Genomic DNA, 20,392 nt, shown 5'->3' on the forward strand with positions numbered 1-20,392 from the left:
AAATGCCTCAACTAATTTCCAAACTTGCAATCCCCTAAGAAACACAAATTTGTCATCCAAGCCGAAATGAAGTTGCGAAATCTTTGTTCATTCATTTCATTCCTTTTCCTTACAATTGAACAATTGAAAAGATATTACAGCACTTCGTAGCCAAATGTGAGTAAATCCATGACTTACCATCACAAAACTTCCACCAAACTCAAGCCATGGATCATATCCAATCCTGCTCCTGCAGTTTTAGCGGCAAATAAGTCTCTGAGAGATATTGAAAGCCGAATGTGCTCAAAGCTTGAATTTCTGCCTTTTGCTTGGTTTTCACCATAAGAGTCAGCTCCTCAACCCATTTCGGGTTTTTCTTCACAAAATCTTCCTCCAACATTTCTTTCCCTGTCTTAATATCCTGATCAGTCATTGTCAACCTACACTGCTCCGGTATCTTGTACTTGTCCAAATCACTGGGCCGTATCCCCAACCATTTTATATCCGGCGTCGTCAAATTGGCACTGTCATACGACATGTTCTTCGACCCACAACCATAAACAGATAAAATTTTCAGCCCGTATGGATCACTGTCCACAAGGGCCAACACCGGCAGTTTCAATTCCAGCTTCATCTTCCTCAAAAACAGCCTGGTTGCAACATCCGGCTGTCCCTTGGCGGTGACGATAATGCACGGAAATCGATTGTAAAACCGATCCTCAGCCAGTCTAATATAAGCAGCATCCTTCTCAACCAGCAATATAAACAGAGCATCACTCTGCATATCACCAACCCTGTCAATATTGGGCGGGATGGCTTTTCCGCCCATTCCCATTTTCGTGCAGTCAATCATATCTCCATTGTCGCTGAAAATCAGGCGACCCACAACCACACCCTTCTCAGAGGCGATGACATTGAGGCTCGAGCGCGTGCAGCCAAGCATACACGACACGTCATCGAGGACCGAATCGGACTGCGTCTGGTCCTGGAAGAGCTTGACGTCGGTGTAGAACAGGTCACGCTTGGTGACGTGGATGTTCTTGAGGCAGAGCTGGTGGATCAGCTGGAGAAGACGAGCTGTGATGGTGGCCTTGCGGACGGTGGAGACGTTGGCGTAGGGGCGGAGGGAAGTTTTGTCTTTTAGCACAATGCGGTCGAGCTCCGGAACATAGAGCTGGTTAGCGGCGGCGCGTGAGGGGACCTCGAACGCGAAACCGTTGCCGTCGAGGATGGATTTGATGACCTTGAGCATCTGGAGCTCGATCTCCGACTGGACGGACGGCAGGTCGAGGTCGCTGACCTCGCGGCAAGTGGAGCCGACGGCGAGGTCGGCGAGGGTTATGGATTTGGAAGAAGAGGATGAGGAGGCGGTGGCGGAGCGTAGGTCGTCGAGGGTTTGGAGGATGAGCGGGTCGGGTTTGAGGAGGCTCTTGAAGGGGTGATGGGTGTCGTCGTCAGAGCTCGGGTCGGGTCGACGGCGTTTCTTCTTGTCCGCAACCGTTGTCGGCGTTTGGCGTTTTTTCTTGTCCGCCATGAGTTTTGTTGGTGGTGTGGTTTTTTGGGAAAGCGAGATAGGGTTGGTTGAAGAAGCGGGAAGCTGAGTCTGTCGCGTAGCTCATGTCTGCAAACTGGAGGCCCGAAGGCCCAAATAAAAACCCGAACTAAGCTGAAAGAAATCTGGGCCTAGTGCCCAATACGTTTTCTGGACCTGATTTAAGTTTATGTTTGGTTATTATTTTGATTATTGTGGGGTTTAATTATTTTAACAAAAGTTTTTTTTCTTTCCTCTTTTTTCCAAAATTTTCTTTGTTGGTGAATGATTAAGCGTGCTGTAGTCATGCATGCCTCGGTCAAGTAAAATTTTGTACAATCTATTTTCTTTATCTTATTTCAACGGTCATCTTTACAAAAATAAAATAACATCTAAAATTATTTGATCGACATCCAATCCAACAAATAGAAAACATGCAATGCAACATCAACATGTTCACAACAATCCAAGATTGCCAAAGCAAAATGCAAGAAACAGTGATGAGAATAAATTAGCAAAGGCACAACTACAAAACAGAGAAGACAAAAGGTTCTTCCAAATGTTAAACCATGATCTCTTTTCTCTCAACAGGGAACTCTAAGCCATCCAAATGATCAGATTCAGGAGAGAAACTTTTACAATGCCTAGGAAAAGAAAGTGTGAAGAAAAAAAAAACTCAAAATCCTGCAGTGTTGAAGTTTGCTTGATCAGATTCTTGATAAAAAATTGTTCCATAAAACTGAATCTCCCAAATAACCTGATAATACAGTCAGAAAGATACATTAATGACCCTGTTTCCAAACAAGAAGTGCAAATTGGTTGAATGTCTTTGAGCTGCACGAAAACAAGCCAAGGGCCATGCATACCTTTGAGCTGCAGAGCCGTTAAAAGCTTTCCTCGCATGGCATCACCTTCCAAAGGTTGAGCTGATTGCGAAACTGACACAATTGGTTGAATGTCTCCATCACCTTCCTACTCTGTTATTTTGGTTGTAAAATTTAACAAAAAAATAATAAGAAAAAAGTCTTGAAAAGAAATGCGAATAGAAGCTAAAATTTGGAGAAAGTTTGACAAAAACTCATCAGAAAATCCTCAAAATTATAAAAATTAATCTTTGATTGATACGAAGCAAAAACAGAAGCTATATAAAGAAAAAGTACACACTCTAATCTAATAGATGCCGCTGCATAAGCTGATAAGGAAAAGATACAACAAGGCTGGGGAAGAGTACAAGTATAAGAATGCACTGACAATTGGGAATTGCTTGTACCTTATAATTACAATCTGCAATCTGCACCCCATGATCAACACCTGTCTCTCAACCGACCGATCAAAGACAACTTTGGTCAATGCTCCTTGTGGAAAGAAAAAATGATGGGCATTGGCAAACAGAGTAAATATTCTTTGTAGAGATGATTTAGAAAGAAAAGTGGTACCTTTAGAATAGTGATTTCTTGATACTTTGGGAGATGAACGAATTTGAGTGTTAGGACCATCTCACAAGGTTCACACAACTGCAGAGATTTAAACATAAATATGTTACAAACTTACACACATCATATCTTTATAAATCATATGGTGTGTATGTATGTGTATATGGATGTAGACTTGAAAACTCAAGAGTTTAATTTGTTTTGGTTTTCAACTTCCAAGTAATTGAACGATTGAATGATTAAACTAAAATACGAATAGAAGATAACAACCTAATCAATGATAAGTGAGAACGAATCGCACAAACATTTTTTCTTAGCGGTTCACATGATTAAACAAATCAAAGGGAAAGTAAACCAAAAATTTAAAAATGTACTAAACAATAAACAATCAAGTTAAAATGAACACTAAGTTAGATAGGGCTTCTCTAGTAGGCCCAGTCCCAGATGTAATTTTGTTTAGTTGTGTTCGGGCTTAGCCCCCAATTCACCAAAAGGAGATTTTTTTTTAAATTTCTTTTGAAGTAAAGAGAAGAAAATAATTGATTTCAGAACCAAAGAAAACAAATAATAAAATTGAAAAACTTACTATAGATGTTCGGAATATGCGAAATCTTGGGCCATTCTGCACCACTGTCTTTATTGCATCTCTCTTTCAGAAGAGGACAATTTCGAATATATATGTACTGTAATTTGGTGAGACATTTCATAGCTTCAAGTGTGGGTAGATACATCAGATTCTTGCACTTCCATATACTTAGGATCTTAAGAGATGCAAGATTTCCCAACCACTCTGGAAGAGCCTCCATGTCGTCGAAGGAGTGTATTGTTAAAGAAGTTAGACAAGTGAAGCATTGAAATTGTTTAGGCAGACAGCTGAGCTTCGGCCAACCCCACAAGCTTAATGTTTCAAGTTGTGGAATAACCTGAAAAACAGGGAAGGAATCGAGCTCCTCCCAGAACCAACCAATTTCCAATTCCTTTAAGCGGGTGAGGGATGCTGCAAATGCATTGGGGGGTAAACCTTTTAATCCACCACAGCGACATATCTCCAACTCACGGAGTTGTGTGAGGCTGTCTAAACTTGGAATAGCTTTGAGATTCCCGCAATTTATTATTGACAAGTGCTCAAGAGAGGTACAATGTTGTAACCCATTTGGTAGGCTTGATAATTCAGCACAAAATGAAATCTTTAATTGGCGGAGGGATGGAAGGCCGTGTGTGATTGGAATAGCTTCGAGATTCCCGCAATGCCTTATTGACAAGTGCTCAAGAGAGGTACAATGTTGTAACCCACTCGGTAGGCTTGATAATTCATCACAATTTACAATCTCTAATTCGCGGAGGGATGGGAGGCCGTGTGTAATTGGAATAGCTTCGAGATTCCCGCAAGAGTAAATAGACAAGTGCTCAAGAGAGGTACAATATTGTAACCCACTCGGTAGGCTTGATAATTCATCACAATTTGAAATATATAATTCCCGGAGGGATGGGAGGCCGTTTGTAACTGGGATGCACTCCAAACTTTCACAATGGGCTATAGTCAATTCCTTAAGAGAGGTGCAGTGTTCTAGTCCATGAGGCAAAGACCTAAGATTAGGACAGGAATAAATACGCAGTGACTCAAGGGATGCGCAACAACCATATACATCGGCAGCAATACAAATGAACTCAGGACAATCTCTTATCTCCAAATATGCAAGATTCTTGTTGTTTTTTAACATCCCTTCCGGCAGAGAAACAAGTCCCCTTATCTTCTTTATTGTGAGACGAGTAAGAGTTGTCAATTGAGTGCTTATAATATTAGCTATCGGCATGCCACTATTCATGGAATCTATCTCCAACTTCTGCAAACATGGAAAATAATCTGTGGGAGCACTTCTCAATTGATCACAATTCCTCAACAACAACTCCTCAAGGCGAGAAAACACTACTCTTCTTTCTGTTGTTGAAAATACTGCAGCTTCTTCCGTCCTCCATTCAGTTAGGTTCTTTGCATTTTCAACAGTTAATCTTTTCAATGAAGAAAACAAATCTCCACACATCATCCAGGGTGGAAATGTCTCACCACTAAAGTTGCGAATCTCTAAACTTTCCAATGCAGAGTGCGGTTTAAGGCCTTCTAGTACATTCCTGTCATTAGCGATGACCCTTGACCTCCTGTATTCGTCGGCCGACCATTCCAACTTTAGTCTGCGTATGTTTGTCTTCTCTGCTAACTTTGACTCCTTTGCTTCTTCTCCATCTCTCACATGCTCCAGATCATAAATAGATAATTGGCCCTTCAAATGCTTTAAGCCACCCAGCTCCTTTATTCCACGACCCCTCTCCTTACCCACAATGAAAAAGGATAATGATCGCAGATTATTCAACCGCCCCACGCCAACTGGATAGCTTTCATCTCCATAATAAACAGCAAAATAAATATGTCTCAAGTTGATCAAATTCTGCAGTTCCTTGGGATCTTCAAATCGGAGATAACGCATTCTTAACGTCTGTAGGTTATAAAGCTTGCCAATAGATTGGGGGAGCTTTTTGATATTTGTTGCTGAAATATCTAGATACCTCAAGTGTTTCAACTTTCCAATTGAATTTGGCAACTCATCAATAAAATCCCCCTGTAATTTTAAGACACGCAAACCTTTAAATTTTGGTAAGATGTTACCAAAAACTTCACCAACAAACATTGAGCGCACTTTATGAACAATTCCTTTTGGAATTCCTTCTAGTTTTATGTTTGAAATCTGTGGCACACGACGAATCTCATTGGAGTCCTTGGTCTTTGATTTTGATACATCTTCTGCAAGATCATGCACAAGATCGTGCATCTTGCATGTGGTAATAGTACTACTATGGTGATCCAGAGTAACAAGATCTTGAAAAAAAGAGTTCTCCAACAGAATATTGAAATATTGATTTCCTACCTCCTCCATCTCTAGATCACTATTGTTGGGAGAAGGGTGAAGCAATCCTTGAGCCATCCAAAGTTGGATTAAGTCATCATGTTCAATTTCAGAATCTTTGATGAACATTGAGCAGCAGGCAAAACATTGTTTCAAAGTTGGTGATTTCAATTCATCAAAACTCAACTTCAAAACCGATGAGATTCTTTTTTCTTCTTCAGGTAAATTCCATATTGTACTTTCTTGAATTACCCGCCAACCATCAATTTCTTTGGACCGCATCATACCTCCCAAAACCTGTTGGTATATGAGTTTGAATCACAATTAAATGATATAATCGTCTCTAGGCTCTGTTTAGTTATGAGAAACAGTGTTAAGTTGGAGCCTTCGTTTTAATTGTACGTAAGCTAGAATGGAATGTAAAATAGAAAGAACTCATTATACAATATTTTCCTTTAAAATTTAATATAGCAAACAAAATTATTGATGTCCAGTGGAAAGCAAATAACAATAAGTAGAAAGCAAGCGAAAAATTCACCAAATGGATAAACATACCTTTGCAACTAATGGAATACCTCCACACTTTTTGGCGATGTCCCTTCCAATTTTCTCTTCTTCTTCATTTAAAGTAGGAGCACTCTCATTTGGAAATGCTCTATCCTTCAAAATGTCCCAACATTGATTGTCTGACAGTTTTTCCAAGTCGCACCATTTGGAAGAAAGTGTGTGCACGATTTTTGCAACCCTCACACTCCGGGTAGTAACAATGATTTTGCTTCCTTGGGTATCTTTAACACTTAACAAACAACTCATCAAGTCATTCCATTTTTCAGAATCTTCGTTCCACACATCATCCAGTACAAGCAAATATCTTTTCCCTTTCAAGTCTTCTTGAAGATGTTTGATTATTGCATCCTTGTCTTGCATCCTAGCCTTTTCCGGTTTAAGATGTTCCAAAATCTTGCTTAAAATTGACTTGACCTCAAAAGGAATAGATACACATTTCCATATTTTTTCAGTGAAGCGTCTGCCTATCTCATCTTCATGATATACACATTTAGCCAAAGTTGTTTTTCCCAAGCCGGCCATTCCCACAATGGCCATCGCCGGCAGATTTTCATTCTCTTGAGTATTGCTTGAGTTGATCAAGGTTGTAACTATCTCTGACACAAGCTTCTCCCTTCCAACAATGTTCTTTTCATCTTGTTTAAAGATGGAGACAGTTTCCCTGTCAACTACAATCTCATGAGAGGAGGTTGCATTTGGGTCCCTACCGACTAGCCCAATACTAGCTGCGTCATTCTTCAGAGTCACCAAGGATGCATTGATTTTCTCAATTTTCCGCCCCATTTTCCAACGAAACGCAATAGGATTGTGGTGTGAAAAGAAGTTGAGCACTTTTTTCGTCATTTGGTCTTGCACTTCTACCTCACGGCGGAGAAGTTCATATCCGTAGTCATCCAACACATCATCAGCATCATGAGCTATGTCTTCAAGCTTGTTCACCCAAATTTGCACGGCTTCCGCCCCAACTTCTTTTAATTGCCCGGCATCTCGTAACATGGCTTCAGTCAGCAACAATGATTCACGCAGCTTTCTCACCTCTTCTTGGAATCCCCATACAAGACTGATTTCTTCAGAGGCAAGTGAAGCCACTTTCTTCACTATTTCCTGGACACCGAAAGTAACAACTTCTTGTGCCATCTTTCTATCTCTCCTCGTCACTGCTCAATCTAGACAATTAAAGAAAGAACAGATGAATGAATGCTCAATCAGTTCAGCTTCTTTTTTTCTGATCAATAGTCGTAATGGATAAGTTTCAATCTGCCACGTGATGTATCAGTAAAATGTTATATCAAGGGCCCGTATGGCAGTACAATATCAGAAGAATCTCACTTTCGGTGCTGCTATCTGAATTCAAACCAATCACGCATCGGGAGATATCGCCATATCCATATGACACGTGTGAGATCAAAATGCAAAAATCTCACATTAAAAAAAAATAAAAAAATTAATGAGTATGATGCATAATAAACAACAATGGTAAAGTTGGTCCTATATATAATTAGTAATTACTGCCAAAAAATTAAAGAGGTAATAAAATGTTACATCTTGTAATTCATTTTCTCGTAATCACCCCTCCATGTAGTTGGAAGCAACTTAAAGTAGGGGTGGGCATTATTACCGAAAACCCCATCGAAACTAGCCGAATCGGACCGTTTTAAGTGGTTTGGTTCGGTTTTTATACTTAAAAATCACAGAACTGGAGAAAAAATCTGCCGAACCGGCACTGAATTGGGTTGGACCGGTTTTTATTCCCTTCAAATCGCTAAAAACCGGATCGGACAAAATATTTTTATTTTATTTTTTATTTTTAAAAAAATACAAGTGTCAGCAGATTATTCGTCGAGTCTACGTCATTCCATACTCCTTGCTACACCATATTCGCAAAGAAACCCTAAACATTTCAAGGGTTTCAAAATGTTTTTGGTTCCACCTAGGGGTGGGCACAGTTCGGTTTGGATCGGTTTTTGCCTCAAATTAGAATCGATCCGGTACTATTCATCCGATTTGGTTCGGTTCGATTTTAATAAAAAAATGTCCGGTTCGGTTTGAACCAGTTTCGGTCCGGTTTCAATTCCGGTTCGGTTTTGAACCGGATTATAAAAATTATTTTTTTAAATTGTTCTTTTAATACAATTCTCAACTGAAATATTATTATTTTACTTGAAAATTAACAAATTATTCAATTTCATATAAAAAAATAAATATTAAAGTGAGAAAAGAGAGATATTTTGACATTGAACTTGGATAAATATTAGGTTTTTTTTTAGTGAAATTAAAAATATAGCATTAAATATAAATATATATTGAAATTATATATTTTTTTAGTTTCACCGATTCGGTTCGGCCTGGTTCGGTTTTTGAAGACATGGAACCGGATTCGAAACCGGTCCAAACTGGTCCGGTTCGATTTTTGACCGATTTTTAACTTTTTGGTCAACTGGATTTTTTTCCGGTTTGATTCGGTGCGGTTCGGCTCGAATTTCCTGTTCGCCGGTTTGAGTGCCCACCCCTAGTTCCGCCTCTTTCTTTCTTCTTCGTTCTTCCTCTCAATCACTCTTTCTCTCTCGCCTCCTCTCTCAGTCTCTTGTCTCTGCCTCTCTCACTCTCTCAGACTCTCTCCAGATTACACACGAATCATGATCTTTCAATCATTCTCTCTCTCTCTCTCTCTCTCTCTCTCTCTCTCTCTCTCTCTCTCTCTCTCTCTCTCTCATTCGCTCTCTCTAAGTGACTCAGTCTCTCTCTCAACCGCTCTCGCTCGCCTCTGCGTCTACCTCTCTCAGTCTTTCGTCTCTGCCTCTGTTCGTTCTTCCTTTCAGTCACTCTCTCTGTGACATGCTCTCTCTGAGTCCCTCATTCTATCTCTCACCGGCTCTCTCTTAGTCGCTCTCACTCTCGTCTCCCTTAGCCAGTTTCACTCTCTCTGTCTCTCTCTCAGCCACTATCGCTCTCTTTCACCCGCTCTCTCTTAGTCATCAAAGGTCTCCCTCAATCGATTTTTGTTGGTTTGAGGTATTAAATTTTGAAACCCTAATTCAAAATTTAGGGATTTTTGTTGATTTCTGTTATTGTATTTATATATTCAAACTTTGTATATATATATTTTTTCTGGACATAATTGATTTGAAGGCAAAGTTCTTCCAGATTGGCTTGCTAGCTGTGTTTATTTCTAGTATGGAATTGTTGTTGTTTTATTTTTGGTGGTTGTTTGAATAAGAGCTGCATTACCATTGAAAATTGTTGTTGTTTTATTTGTTATTTTTGGTATGGAATTCATCATTAGCATGTGTGGTATGATTCATTTTTTCTATTTGTGATACCACCACGTTGCATGATCTACTGAGACTTTCTATGCCAATGCTTGTTGATTGTCACCATTATATTAGTTCTCACTTGTCGATTGTTATTGTGGAAACCCTAATTCAAAAATTTAGGGATTTAACTGTAACACCCCGACCCCGAATTTTACCCTTATTTAATTATTTAATTATTTAAGGGTATTTTAGTCATATTTTTAACTGGAGAGAGTTTGGGACCGTAACTTGTATTTTTGAATAGGTCGTACTGAGACGATGTTCATAGACACGTAGTGGGCTCGAATCGGAGTTGTAACGAGAGAGATATGGTCAAAAGAAGCCCAGTGGCATAATCGTAAATATTTCGAAATGAGATTTTTTATAAAATCTGATTTCTCTCTCTCTCTCTCTCTCTCTCTCTCTCTCTCTCTCTCTCTCTCTCTCTCTCCCGCGACCTCTCCTTCTCTCCCGTCAGCTCTCCCTCTCTCTCTCCTTCAACTCCGGCCACCGGCCACGGCTGTGGACGGGGCCGGTACCAAAATGACCGGGGCGTCGTCCTCTTCCAGCCCCAGCCGTCTCCCGCCTCCAGCCGCCGCGGTTTCGCCGGAAAATGGAGGAGAAGCGGCCGGCGTCGTCCGATCTTCGCCGCCGTCGATCTCCCTCCTCCGGCCACCAAATCCGATGAGCAAGGTATGGTTTCTCACCTATTTTTCATGCTCTAGCTGCCTGTTGGGTAGGATTAGATCGATTCTTAGCGTAGACAACTCGATTTTCGAAATTGAAAATCGGCCGAACGTCGGCCGCTGTGATCGGCCATTTTCGGCCACTTTTTGGGGTAGGTCCAAGAACAAAAGTGGCTCCAAATAAGGTGTTATACCTAGGGTAGGAATTTGGAGCCGTGGTTTTGAGATTTTCCGGTGAAGCGTTATCACTTTGGGCACCATGCGCTGCCGGCGCGTAGGCACTGCAGAAAAAGTAGCAATGTGTTCCAACATTCGGAGCCCCGGATGTTGGATTCACTACAAGTACCACCAAGTAAAAGTTAGGTCCCGCGTGGCGTAGGTTATCCGGCGTTGGGACAGGCCCCATACGTGGCGTTGGTTGTACCGGCGTATGGGGAGCTATGTAATATGATGTGCAGGTCTCACGTGGCGTAGGTTATCCGGCGTGTCGACAGACCCCATACGTGGCGTTGGTTGTATCGGCGTATGGGGAGATTTGTGATATGAATATTAAGGTCCCGCGTGGCGTAGGTTATCCCGCGTTGGGACAGGCCTCATACGTGGCATTGGTTGTACCGGCGTATGGGGAGATATTATGATAGTATGGCATGGTCGCACGTGGCGTAGGTTATCCGGCGTGTCAACAGACCCCATACGTGGCGTTGGTTGTACCGGCGTATGGGGACATTTGTGATATGAATATTAAGGTCCCGCGTGGCGTAGGTTATCCGGCGTTGGGACAGGCCCCATACGTGGCGTTGGTTGTACCGGCGTATGGGGAGATATTATGATAGTATGGCATGGTCGCACGTGGCGTAGGTTATCCGGTGTGTTGACAGGCCCCATACGTGGCGTTGGTTGTACCGGCGTATGGGGAGATTATATGAAATCCAGAGAAGTGAAATAAGGTATCGCCCAAGTATGGAATTGGGTATTTGGGGAAGAACTACGTGTGGCTTGATCCCTCAAGGAGGGTACGTAAGCAGCCTAAGGTTATTAGGTGCAGCCGCAGACTAAATATTAGTCATAATTTGTATTTGAATTGTTTGGTAGTTGTTTAAGAATTATTGGAAGGCCGAAGGCCATTTATGAGAATTTGCATGAAATTATATTGTGCATGCTGCCAGTTGTGGATATTAAATGCGTTTTTATGCAGGTTGAAATTTTGGGAAATGTCCAATTTATAGGGGAGACTCTGCCGAAATTTCGGCAGGAAGTCTCGGTCTTTAGTGATTGGGTCTGACATCGGAGTGATGTCAGGAATTCCAAAGGGTTCGTCTCGGGTTTTGAGAAAATTTGGGGCGGGTCCTTTCATTAACTCTCTTGTATTTTTTGTATTTATTTGTCTGACTCTGTTTATTTCTGGTAATTTAGGGATTCAAAAATTCTGGCTGGTAATTTATTTGTCTGACTCATATATTTACTAGCTGTTTTTTTTTTCTTTGTGCATAGGTGCAAATTTGATTTGAGGAGTATGAAACTCATGGAATTGTATGTGTACATGTAATGGAAATTTATTTGTTTTCATTTGGATTTTCTTTTGAACTTTGCAAATATGTAGATTGTGATTGAGATTACTCTCACAGTCTGCTATGGTCTGTAATAATTATTGTATTATTTGGAATATGTGGTGGATGATGATTTTCTTAGGTTTTAAGGGTTTTTTTTAACTATTTGAATGATGATAAACTTTAGATATGCAAAGCTGGAGAAACTTGAAAAACAGAATGGGCCTGCAAAACTTTTTTAAAAAAAGAACGGGCCTGCAAAACTTAAAAAATTTTATTTTTTTACTTGAAAATTAATAAATTATTTAATTTCATATAAAAGTAAATATTAAAGCTAGAAAAGAGAGATGTTTTGAAATTGAACTTGGATAAATATTAGTTATGAGATTAAAAATATAACATTGAATATAAATATAAATAAATATTGAAATTATATATTTTTTAATTTGACCGGTTTGCTTCGGCCTATCTGATTTTTGAAGACATAGAATCAGATCCAAAACGGTCCAAACCGGTCCAGTTTGGTTTTTGATCGGTTGTTGACTTTTTGGTCAACTCAATTTTTTTTCGATTTTTTTCGGTGCGGTTCGGCTCGAATTTCCAGTTTGCCGATTTGAATGCCCACCCCTAGTTGTGTTGTTGCATGCGCAAAGCAAAAAAATTGTCCTCCTAGGGTACAACTGATCATGCCTACAAAAGTAAAAGCTGTTGATGCTTTTAGGTTAGTCAAAAGCAAAAGCATCTTTCTTTTTTAACATTTTCGCATAATGTTTTCAGAAAATAAAACTGAGAAAATGAATTTGCATTTTCGGGATTTGAGAATGCGTCTGGTAACTTAATTGGAAAATAGATTCAGAAAATAAAAACAGTGAAAATGTGTCTAGTAGTGCAAAACAATAGTAACATAAATAATGAATATGTGAAATTTCTTCAACTTTAGTTTTCGATTCATAATCAGAATATGAGCCATGTCTCATCCAAAATCCCTACTAAAAAATTCCATCCAAGACATATATTATAGGGCACCTTCGACCTTCCTTGAAGAAATATATAATAGCATCAAGGAAGGTGGAAGGTGTTCTGTAAAGTTCAGATTCAAATTGTGAATTTGTGAATATGATATAGGACAAACATTTGGCTCCTACCCAGCCAACAGAAGAAATTAAAGTCATTTTAATTAGAAAATCAATAATTATAAAAATGAAAAGTGAAGCTATATTTTCTCCTAGTAGGTTGGCCAACGAGTCATGACAATGTGACCATAAGTTTCAATCTAAACTGTTGACTCCCGCATGACGAGTCAAGAAAAGGTGTTATTAAGGCCCCACTCAGACAGAAGCGCGTACAGCTAGCTAGTCCCTTTGCTACCTGCCAATGCCAATATCAAACAAACAATTTCAACAGCTGTAAAATACCACACACGGGTACTACTTTGCCTACTTTGTTGTAAGGAGATTTTTTTTTTTTTTTCATGCGAATCACAGTTTGACATATATGCAAAAATAATTCATCAAAATTATAAAAAGAAAAACTTATATACACGTGTTATATTGTTATTAGTAGGAATATAGAAGCTCTTACTTTCAAGAAAAGGAGGGAAATATTTTCCATACAACAATTAGAGCCATTCAGATTGCGAATAAACTTATTGAGAATGAAACTCCCACATGTAAACCTATAATATGAGAACGAAAGATGTCCACTCTCTACTTTGTTAGAGGATAGGGCCTCTATGTGTGTGCTCTTTTTCACTCATCAATATTTCTTACACTTCAGGCTTAAGGCATTGAGGCCCAAATGCCCAACAAAACCAATCTAATTGCAAAGGGGCCTGATCTTAGTTCTCGACAGAAAACTCGAATTACACCCAAAACTATATTGAGACCATCGCACTCCCAAAAAGTCTACCATGATAATTGTTTAAGGATTTTATAGTGAGGGTCTTAGGTCCTTAGATGAGACCCTATCTATTAATCATTAGAATAAATTGGTTAATCATTTGATCAATAATAGTTCCCCATATAATGACTGCATAATCGTTCCCCATACGATATGAGCAGGGCCACAAAACCTAGGGAGAAAGTTTTGCTTGAGCGGATTTTTGACAAAGAATTGTCCCATGCAACTGAATCTCCCAAAAAACCTGAAGATACAGATTGGAAAGACAATGAAAAAGCAACATTAATGAGCCTGTTTCCAAACAACAAGTGCAAATTTAGTGGTATCTTGAAAAAGAAAGCAACACGAAACAAGCTAAGGTCTATGCATACCTTTCCTCGTAGCATCTTCTAAGCTTGCAATGATTTCCAAACCAAAATAATTGAAAAGGGTTGAGCTGATTAGAAAACTGCCACAATTGATTGAATATCTCCGTGCCCAAATATGGTTCCCACTGAGAATTTGAGAATTTGCTTTATTCACTTTCTGACCAGAATTCAGACCCCTTCAAGTAGTAGATTTTGATGCCTATATTAGTTAAAATATGTATACCTGTAGCAATTGGAGTGCCTTCCCCAACCTTCACAACAACACTAGAGGAACCAACATCCTAGAACGCTGTTAAAGAGAGGATATAGAAATAAATAATAATTTGAATAGAAAACAAAAACAAGTAATTCTCATGAACTGCTGTCACTTGATATCATCTGTGCATTACCTAAGTAAATAACCATGTGGGAGGAAGGGAACTCTGTTTTCCCCAGTTGAGAGTGAAAAGCTCCTCCAAATTATGCCAAAATAATAATAATAGATGCCCCTGCATAAGCAACATGCTGAGGAAACAGAGGCTGGCGAAGAGTATAAGTATAATAATGCATTGGGCATTAGGAATTGTTTGTACCTCATAATTAGAATGAAAATAATTTTGCAGAAACACATAGCATCAATCTGCCTCACCAACGCCTGTCTCTCAATAAAAACTAATAAAAAACAACTTTGGTCAGTGCCGAAGGAAAGAAATAATGACAGTGACAAACAATATTTTATTTTTTTCCGAGATGATTTAGAAAGAAAATGGTACCTTTAGAAGAGTGAATGGACTTGAGTTGAACATTTTTATGGATACTTTGGAAGATTATTGAATTGAGTTTTGGGTTCCATCCAGATTGACAAACCTTGAATATTTCAGGACCATTTCACACGGTCAACTGCAGATATTTAAATATAAATATGTCACAAACTTACGCATATCATTCATGGTATCCTGAAACCTTGAATACAAGATAAAAGAAAAGAAAATAGAATACATTATGCATAGTTGATTTAGGAACCAAAAAGGAAACATAAACCTACCACGGATTGTTGAAATGTGTGAAATCTTGTGCCACTCTGGGCCGATGTCCTTGATGCATCTTTCTTTTAGAAGAGGACAATGATAAATGTGTATGTGCTGTAATTTGGTGAGGCACTGCATAGCTTCAATTGTAGGTAGATACATCAGATTCTTGGACATGGATATAAATAGGCACTCAAGAGATGTAAGGTTTCTCAACCACTCTGGAAGAGCCTCCAATCCGTCAAAGGAGTATATTTCCAAATATGTCAGGGAAGTGAAGTGTTGAACTTGTTCAGGCAGAGAGTTCAGCTTTGGCCAACCGTACAAGGTTAATTCTTCAAGTTGTGGGATAACGTGAAAAGCAGGAAATGAATCAAGCTCCTTCCAGAACCCGCCAACTTCCAATTTTATCAAGCGAGTGAGGCTGTAGTGTGAGGATGCTAACGCACTAGGTACACTTTTTAATACTTCACACTCGTATATCGCCAACTTACGGAGGTGTGTGAGGCTGTCTAATCTTGGAATAGTTTCGAGATTCGGGCAATAGCTTATCGACAATATCTCAAGAGAGGTACATGATTCAAGCGCAGATAGTAGAATTTTCCCAGAAATTCTGTACAAGCTCAATTGACGGAGGGATGTAAAGCCATGTAAAGTTTGAACAAACTCTACACTCGTACAATATTCAATTGTCAACTTCTGAAGAGAGGTACAATATTCTAACCCACTCGGTAGGCTTGATAATTGTGCACACCACGAAATCTTTATTTCGCGAAGGAATGGGAGGCCCTGTGTAATTGGGATGGAGCTTATTTTGGAGCATTTTCTAATTGTCAACATTTGAAGAGAGGTGCAGTATTCTAGCCCCTCAGGTAGACTGGGTAGTTGAGGACAGAACCAAACGGAAAATTCACAAAGAGATGTGAGGCCGTATGTAACGGGAATGCACTCCAGACTTTTGCAGTTATCAATAATGAACTTCCTAAGAGAGAGTAGAGTGTGTAGGCCATCAGGCAAAGTCCTAAGATTAGGACACTTGGAAATACGCAGTTCCTCCAGAGATGCACAACATCCGTATACATCGTCAACAATACAAGTTAACTCTGGACAATCCTTTATCTCCAAATATGAAAGATTCTTGTTGCTTTTTAACATCCCTTCCGGCAGACAAGTAAGTCTCCTTATCTTCTTTATTATGAGACAAGTAAGAGTGGTCAGATGGGTGCTTATATTAGATATTGGCATGCCGCTATCCATGGACTCTATCTCCAACTTTTGGAGACATGGAAAACGAGTGGGAGCACTTGTCAATTGATCGCAATTCCTCAACAACAGCTCCTCAAGCCGAGGAAACAACACTATTGTTCCTTCTGTTGGCAATGCTGCAATTTCCGTCCATTCAATTAGGTACCTTGCTTTATCAATTGTTAATCTTTTCAATTCATGAAACAAATAACCACTCATCATCCATGATGGAAATTTATCCCCGCTAAACTTGCAAATCTCTAAAAGTTCCAATTCAGAGGGCGGTTTAAGGTCTTCTAGTACATCCCTGTCAATGTTGATGGCGCTTGACCTGTTTCCCTGCCATTCAAACCTTAGTTTGCGTATGTTTGTCTTCTCCGCCAACTTTGCTTTCTTTGCTTCTTCCCCATCTGTCACATGTTGCAAATCATAAATAGATAATTCGCCTTTCAAATGCTTTAAGCCAGCCAACTCCTCTATTCCACGACCTCTCTCCTTACCCACAATGAAAAAAGATAATGATCGGAGATTACTCAACCGCCCCATATCAACTGGAAATTTCATAGGATCCTTATCAAAATAAAAATGCCTCAGGTTGATCAAATTTTGCAGTTCTTTTGGAAACTCTTCAACTTTGAGATCATCCATTCTTAGTGTCTGTAGATTGTAAAGCTTGCCAATAGATTGGGGGAGCAGTTTGATCTTTGTTTTTGAAATATCTAGGTACCTCAAGTGTTTCAACTTCCCAATTGAAATTGGTAACTCATCAATATCAGCTTTCTTTAAACTTAAGATACGTAAACCTTTCAAGCTTGGTAAGATGTTACCAAGATCTTCACCATTCGAAAAGACTGAGCGCAATCTATGAACACTTCTTTTTGGAATTTCTTGTAGTAGTGAGGTAGAAATTTGAGACATATGTCGAATTCCGTTGGATCCCATGCTCTTTGATACATGTTCTGCAAGATCATGCACAAGATCGTGCATTTTGCAATGGGTAATCACATTATAGCTATCCTTTGCAACATCTTGAAAGAACGAGTTCTGCAATAGAATATTAAAATATTCATTTCCTATGTCCTCCATCTCTCGATTACTGCTTGTGGGAGAAAGGTGAAGCAACCCCTGAGCCATCCAAAGTTGGATCAAGTCATCCTTTTCAATTGTAAAATCTTTGATGAACATTGAGCAATATGCAAAACATTGCTTCAAAGATGCTGATTTAAGTTCATCAAAACTCAACTTCAAAACCGACAATATTCTTTGTTCTTCTTCTTGCAAATCCCATATTGTACTTTTCTGAATTGACTTCCATCCATCACTTTTTTTGGAGCGCATCATACTTCCCAAAACCTATTGCATGAGTTTGAATCACAATTAAATAACAATAGGGTAAAAGAAAAATAATAAGCATAATATACAATCAGCATATTAATTGAACATGACTATAGTACAATACAATGAAGATTATGTGAGCAAGAGATTCCTGATGCCTTCTTCATGTAAGTGTTCAAGTGTGTGTGTGAGTTCCTTAAGTTTGTTTACACAAACTGCTCAAAGGAGGCAAAGACTGCCTTGCACCTATGGATGAGAGATGCTAAGGGGGGGAGATTATTGTTGGGACTTGTCAGCTGCATATATAGCTATTAGCTAGGACAGCGGCGTCAATTTATACAGCTAGTCTGCAGAAACTTAGAACTTTGCTAGGTCTGAATGGAACACCTCTACTGAGCAAGCTAATCGTGTAATATATGTTAGTTTGCATACTTATGCTTATTTTCTTATTGTCAGTTTCTATTGTTGCCACTTCTGTGAGTTGTAAAGAAATGAACACGACAAATTGACACCGCAAAAAAAAATTTATAATAAATTGAATAAACATACCTTTGCCACTAATGGTACACCTGCACACTTTTTGGCGATGTCCCTTCCAATTCTCTCTTGAGCTTCATCTAAATCTAAAGGAGCACTCCCATCAGGAAATGCTCTGTCCTTCAAAATGAGTCAACATTGCTGGTCTGATAGTTTTTCCAAATCACACCGAGGAAGTGTTTGGACGATTGATGCAACAGTCACACTGCGGGTAGTGACAATGATTGTGCTTCCTTGAGTATCTTTAACACTTAACAGACAACTGATCAAATTATCCCATTTTTGAGGATCATCATTCCAAACATCATCAAGCACCACAAGATACCGTTTCCCTTTCAAATCTTCTTGGAGGTTTTCACATATTGTTGCCTTGCTTCGTATCCCAGCTTTTTCTGGTTTAAGTTTTTCCAAGATCCCGCTTAAAATCTTCTTGACTTTAAAAGAGGTGGATACACATATCCATATTTTTTTGTCAAAGTGCCTACTGATCTCCCGATGATGATATATAGATTTAGCCAAAGTTGTTTTCCCCAACCCTCCCATTCCCACAATGGGCATCACCGAGAGATAGTTCTCTTGGTAATTGCTTGAGTTGGTCAAGGTTGTAACTATGTGTGACACAACCTCCTCCCTTCCAACGATGTACTTCTCATCTTGAGCAAAGCTGGAGACGGTTTCCCTGTCAAGTAGTGCTACTCCTCTATGAGAAGTTTCAGGTTCGAATCTCGATGACCTAGCAACAAGCCCAATGCCAGCTGCCTTGTTATTCAAATTTTCCAAAGCAGCGTTCACCTTCGTAATCTTATGTGCCATTTTGAGGCGAAATGCAATTGGATTGTGGAGTGAAAAGAAGTTGCTCACGTTTTTCTTCATTTGCTTTTGCACTTCGACCTTACGCCGGAGAAGTTCATATCTGTATTCATCCAGCACATCATCAGCCTCATGAGCTATGTCTTCAAGCTTCTCCACCCACATGCCCACCGCCTCGGTCCTTCCTTTAGATTGTCCGGCATCTCGCAACACAGCTCGAGCCATGGACAGCGAATCACGCAGCTTTGTGACCTCTCCTTCGAAGCCCCACAGAAGACTCAAGTCTTGAGCGGCAAGTGAAGCCACTTTCCTCAGTGTTTCCTGGACACCAAAAGTAACAACTTCTGCCATCTTTCTATCTCTCCTCCCCACTGCTCAAACAAGACGAAAGAACTTCAGACCAAAAAAAAAAACAAGACGAAAGAACAGATCAATTAATGCTCAGTCAGTTTGGAAAACTAGCTTATTCGTCCTGACCAATAAATCGTAAATAAATTTGAACGTCATATGGCTGACTTCGAAGGCTAATAATTTAGGAGCCCACCCAACAAACTAAGTTGTCGGTTGGCTGAATTATTATTACATGCCAAAATTGTGGATAGATTCCTCCATCGTGGCATGACTGACTACCAAGTGATGAGGCAGAAAAAAAATCTATTTAGATCCTTTCCCACGCCATTTACCAGGAAGATTCCTTTTCCATATTTAATTAGAAATTATTTCACTATTTTCCTCTTAGTTTCCAACTCAAAACAAAGATTATTATTATTTTTTTTTTAACGCACGGGGAGAAAAAGCCTCAATTTTCATAAATATTAGTTTTTATAAAAAAACTTAAATAAAAAAATAGTAAAAAAGTCACTTAAAAAGACTTAAATGTCCTTTAAACTAAAACTCATATAAATTAATAAAAGAAAGTCAGTCAGCAAAATTCTTGGTCCTCATAGAGGCAACTATAGCTACATGGAAGCTCATGTTGGTGGAAGCGATGCTGATGATGGTTAAAATGTATATTCTTTGCTACCACGTTTTTCTTAATCGATGATATAATCTAGGAAGAGTGGTCAAAAATCATGCAAATAAGACTTGAGAGGACCAAGTTTTAAGATAATTCAAAGCAAAGGGATATTTCTCTTTCATGATCATCATTGACCGACTTGTGATATTTGTCTCTACTTTTTTGTATGGAATCGCATCGGGCACGAGCAATACTTTGTTTGTATATTTCCTTTTCAAAGCCAGCCACCAAAACTTG

The 20,392-nt window shown here is 39.4% G+C and overlaps 1 protein-coding gene and 1 pseudogene across 4 annotated transcripts; both read right to left on the bottom strand.

Annotated features, from left to right (window-relative positions):
• On the bottom strand, positions 49–7,647 carry LOC18774399 (DNA topoisomerase 6 subunit A). 4 transcript variants are annotated; one of them, XM_020565438.1, is made up of 6 exons: positions 6,399–7,647; positions 3,530–6,140; positions 2,947–3,024; positions 2,781–2,821; positions 2,377–2,487; positions 1,894–2,267 (listed from the first exon to the last, which is right to left on the bottom strand). In XM_020565438.1, exons 1-3 carry the CDS (start codon positions 7,545–7,547, stop codon positions 3,017–3,019), a joined length of 3,768 nt encoding a protein of 1,255 aa, XP_020421027.1. In that variant the 5' UTR covers positions 7,548–7,647; the 3' UTR covers positions 1,894–2,267; positions 2,377–2,487; positions 2,781–2,821; positions 2,947–3,016. The 4 variants fall into 4 exon arrangements, with proteins under 4 accessions (XP_007207466.1, XP_020421027.1, XP_020421029.1 ...); XM_020565440.1 differs by having other exon boundaries at positions 2,781–2,862; XM_020565439.1 differs by having other exon boundaries at positions 2,781–2,865.
• The window catches only part of LOC18773536, a 16,297-nt pseudogene continuing 8,831 nt past the window's right edge, over positions 12,927–20,392 (bottom strand).

This window comes from Prunus persica, chromosome G6, assembly GCF_000346465.2.
Source record: "Prunus persica cultivar Lovell chromosome G6, Prunus_persica_NCBIv2, whole genome shotgun sequence".
NCBI lineage: Eukaryota > Viridiplantae > Streptophyta > Magnoliopsida > Rosales > Rosaceae > Prunus > Prunus persica.

What these genes read in the sequence shown, in the direction of transcription:
- LOC18774399 (XM_020565438.1), bottom strand. Translation starts at nt 7,547, where the DNA reads ATGGCACAAGAAGTTGTTACTTTCGGTGTCCAGGAAATAGTGAAGAAA. An exon ending in GTATTCCATTAGTTGCAAAG is followed by an intron (nt 6,141 to 6,398) that starts GTATGTTTATCC and finishes ATATACCAACAG; the next exon opens with GTTTTGGGAGGTATGATGCG.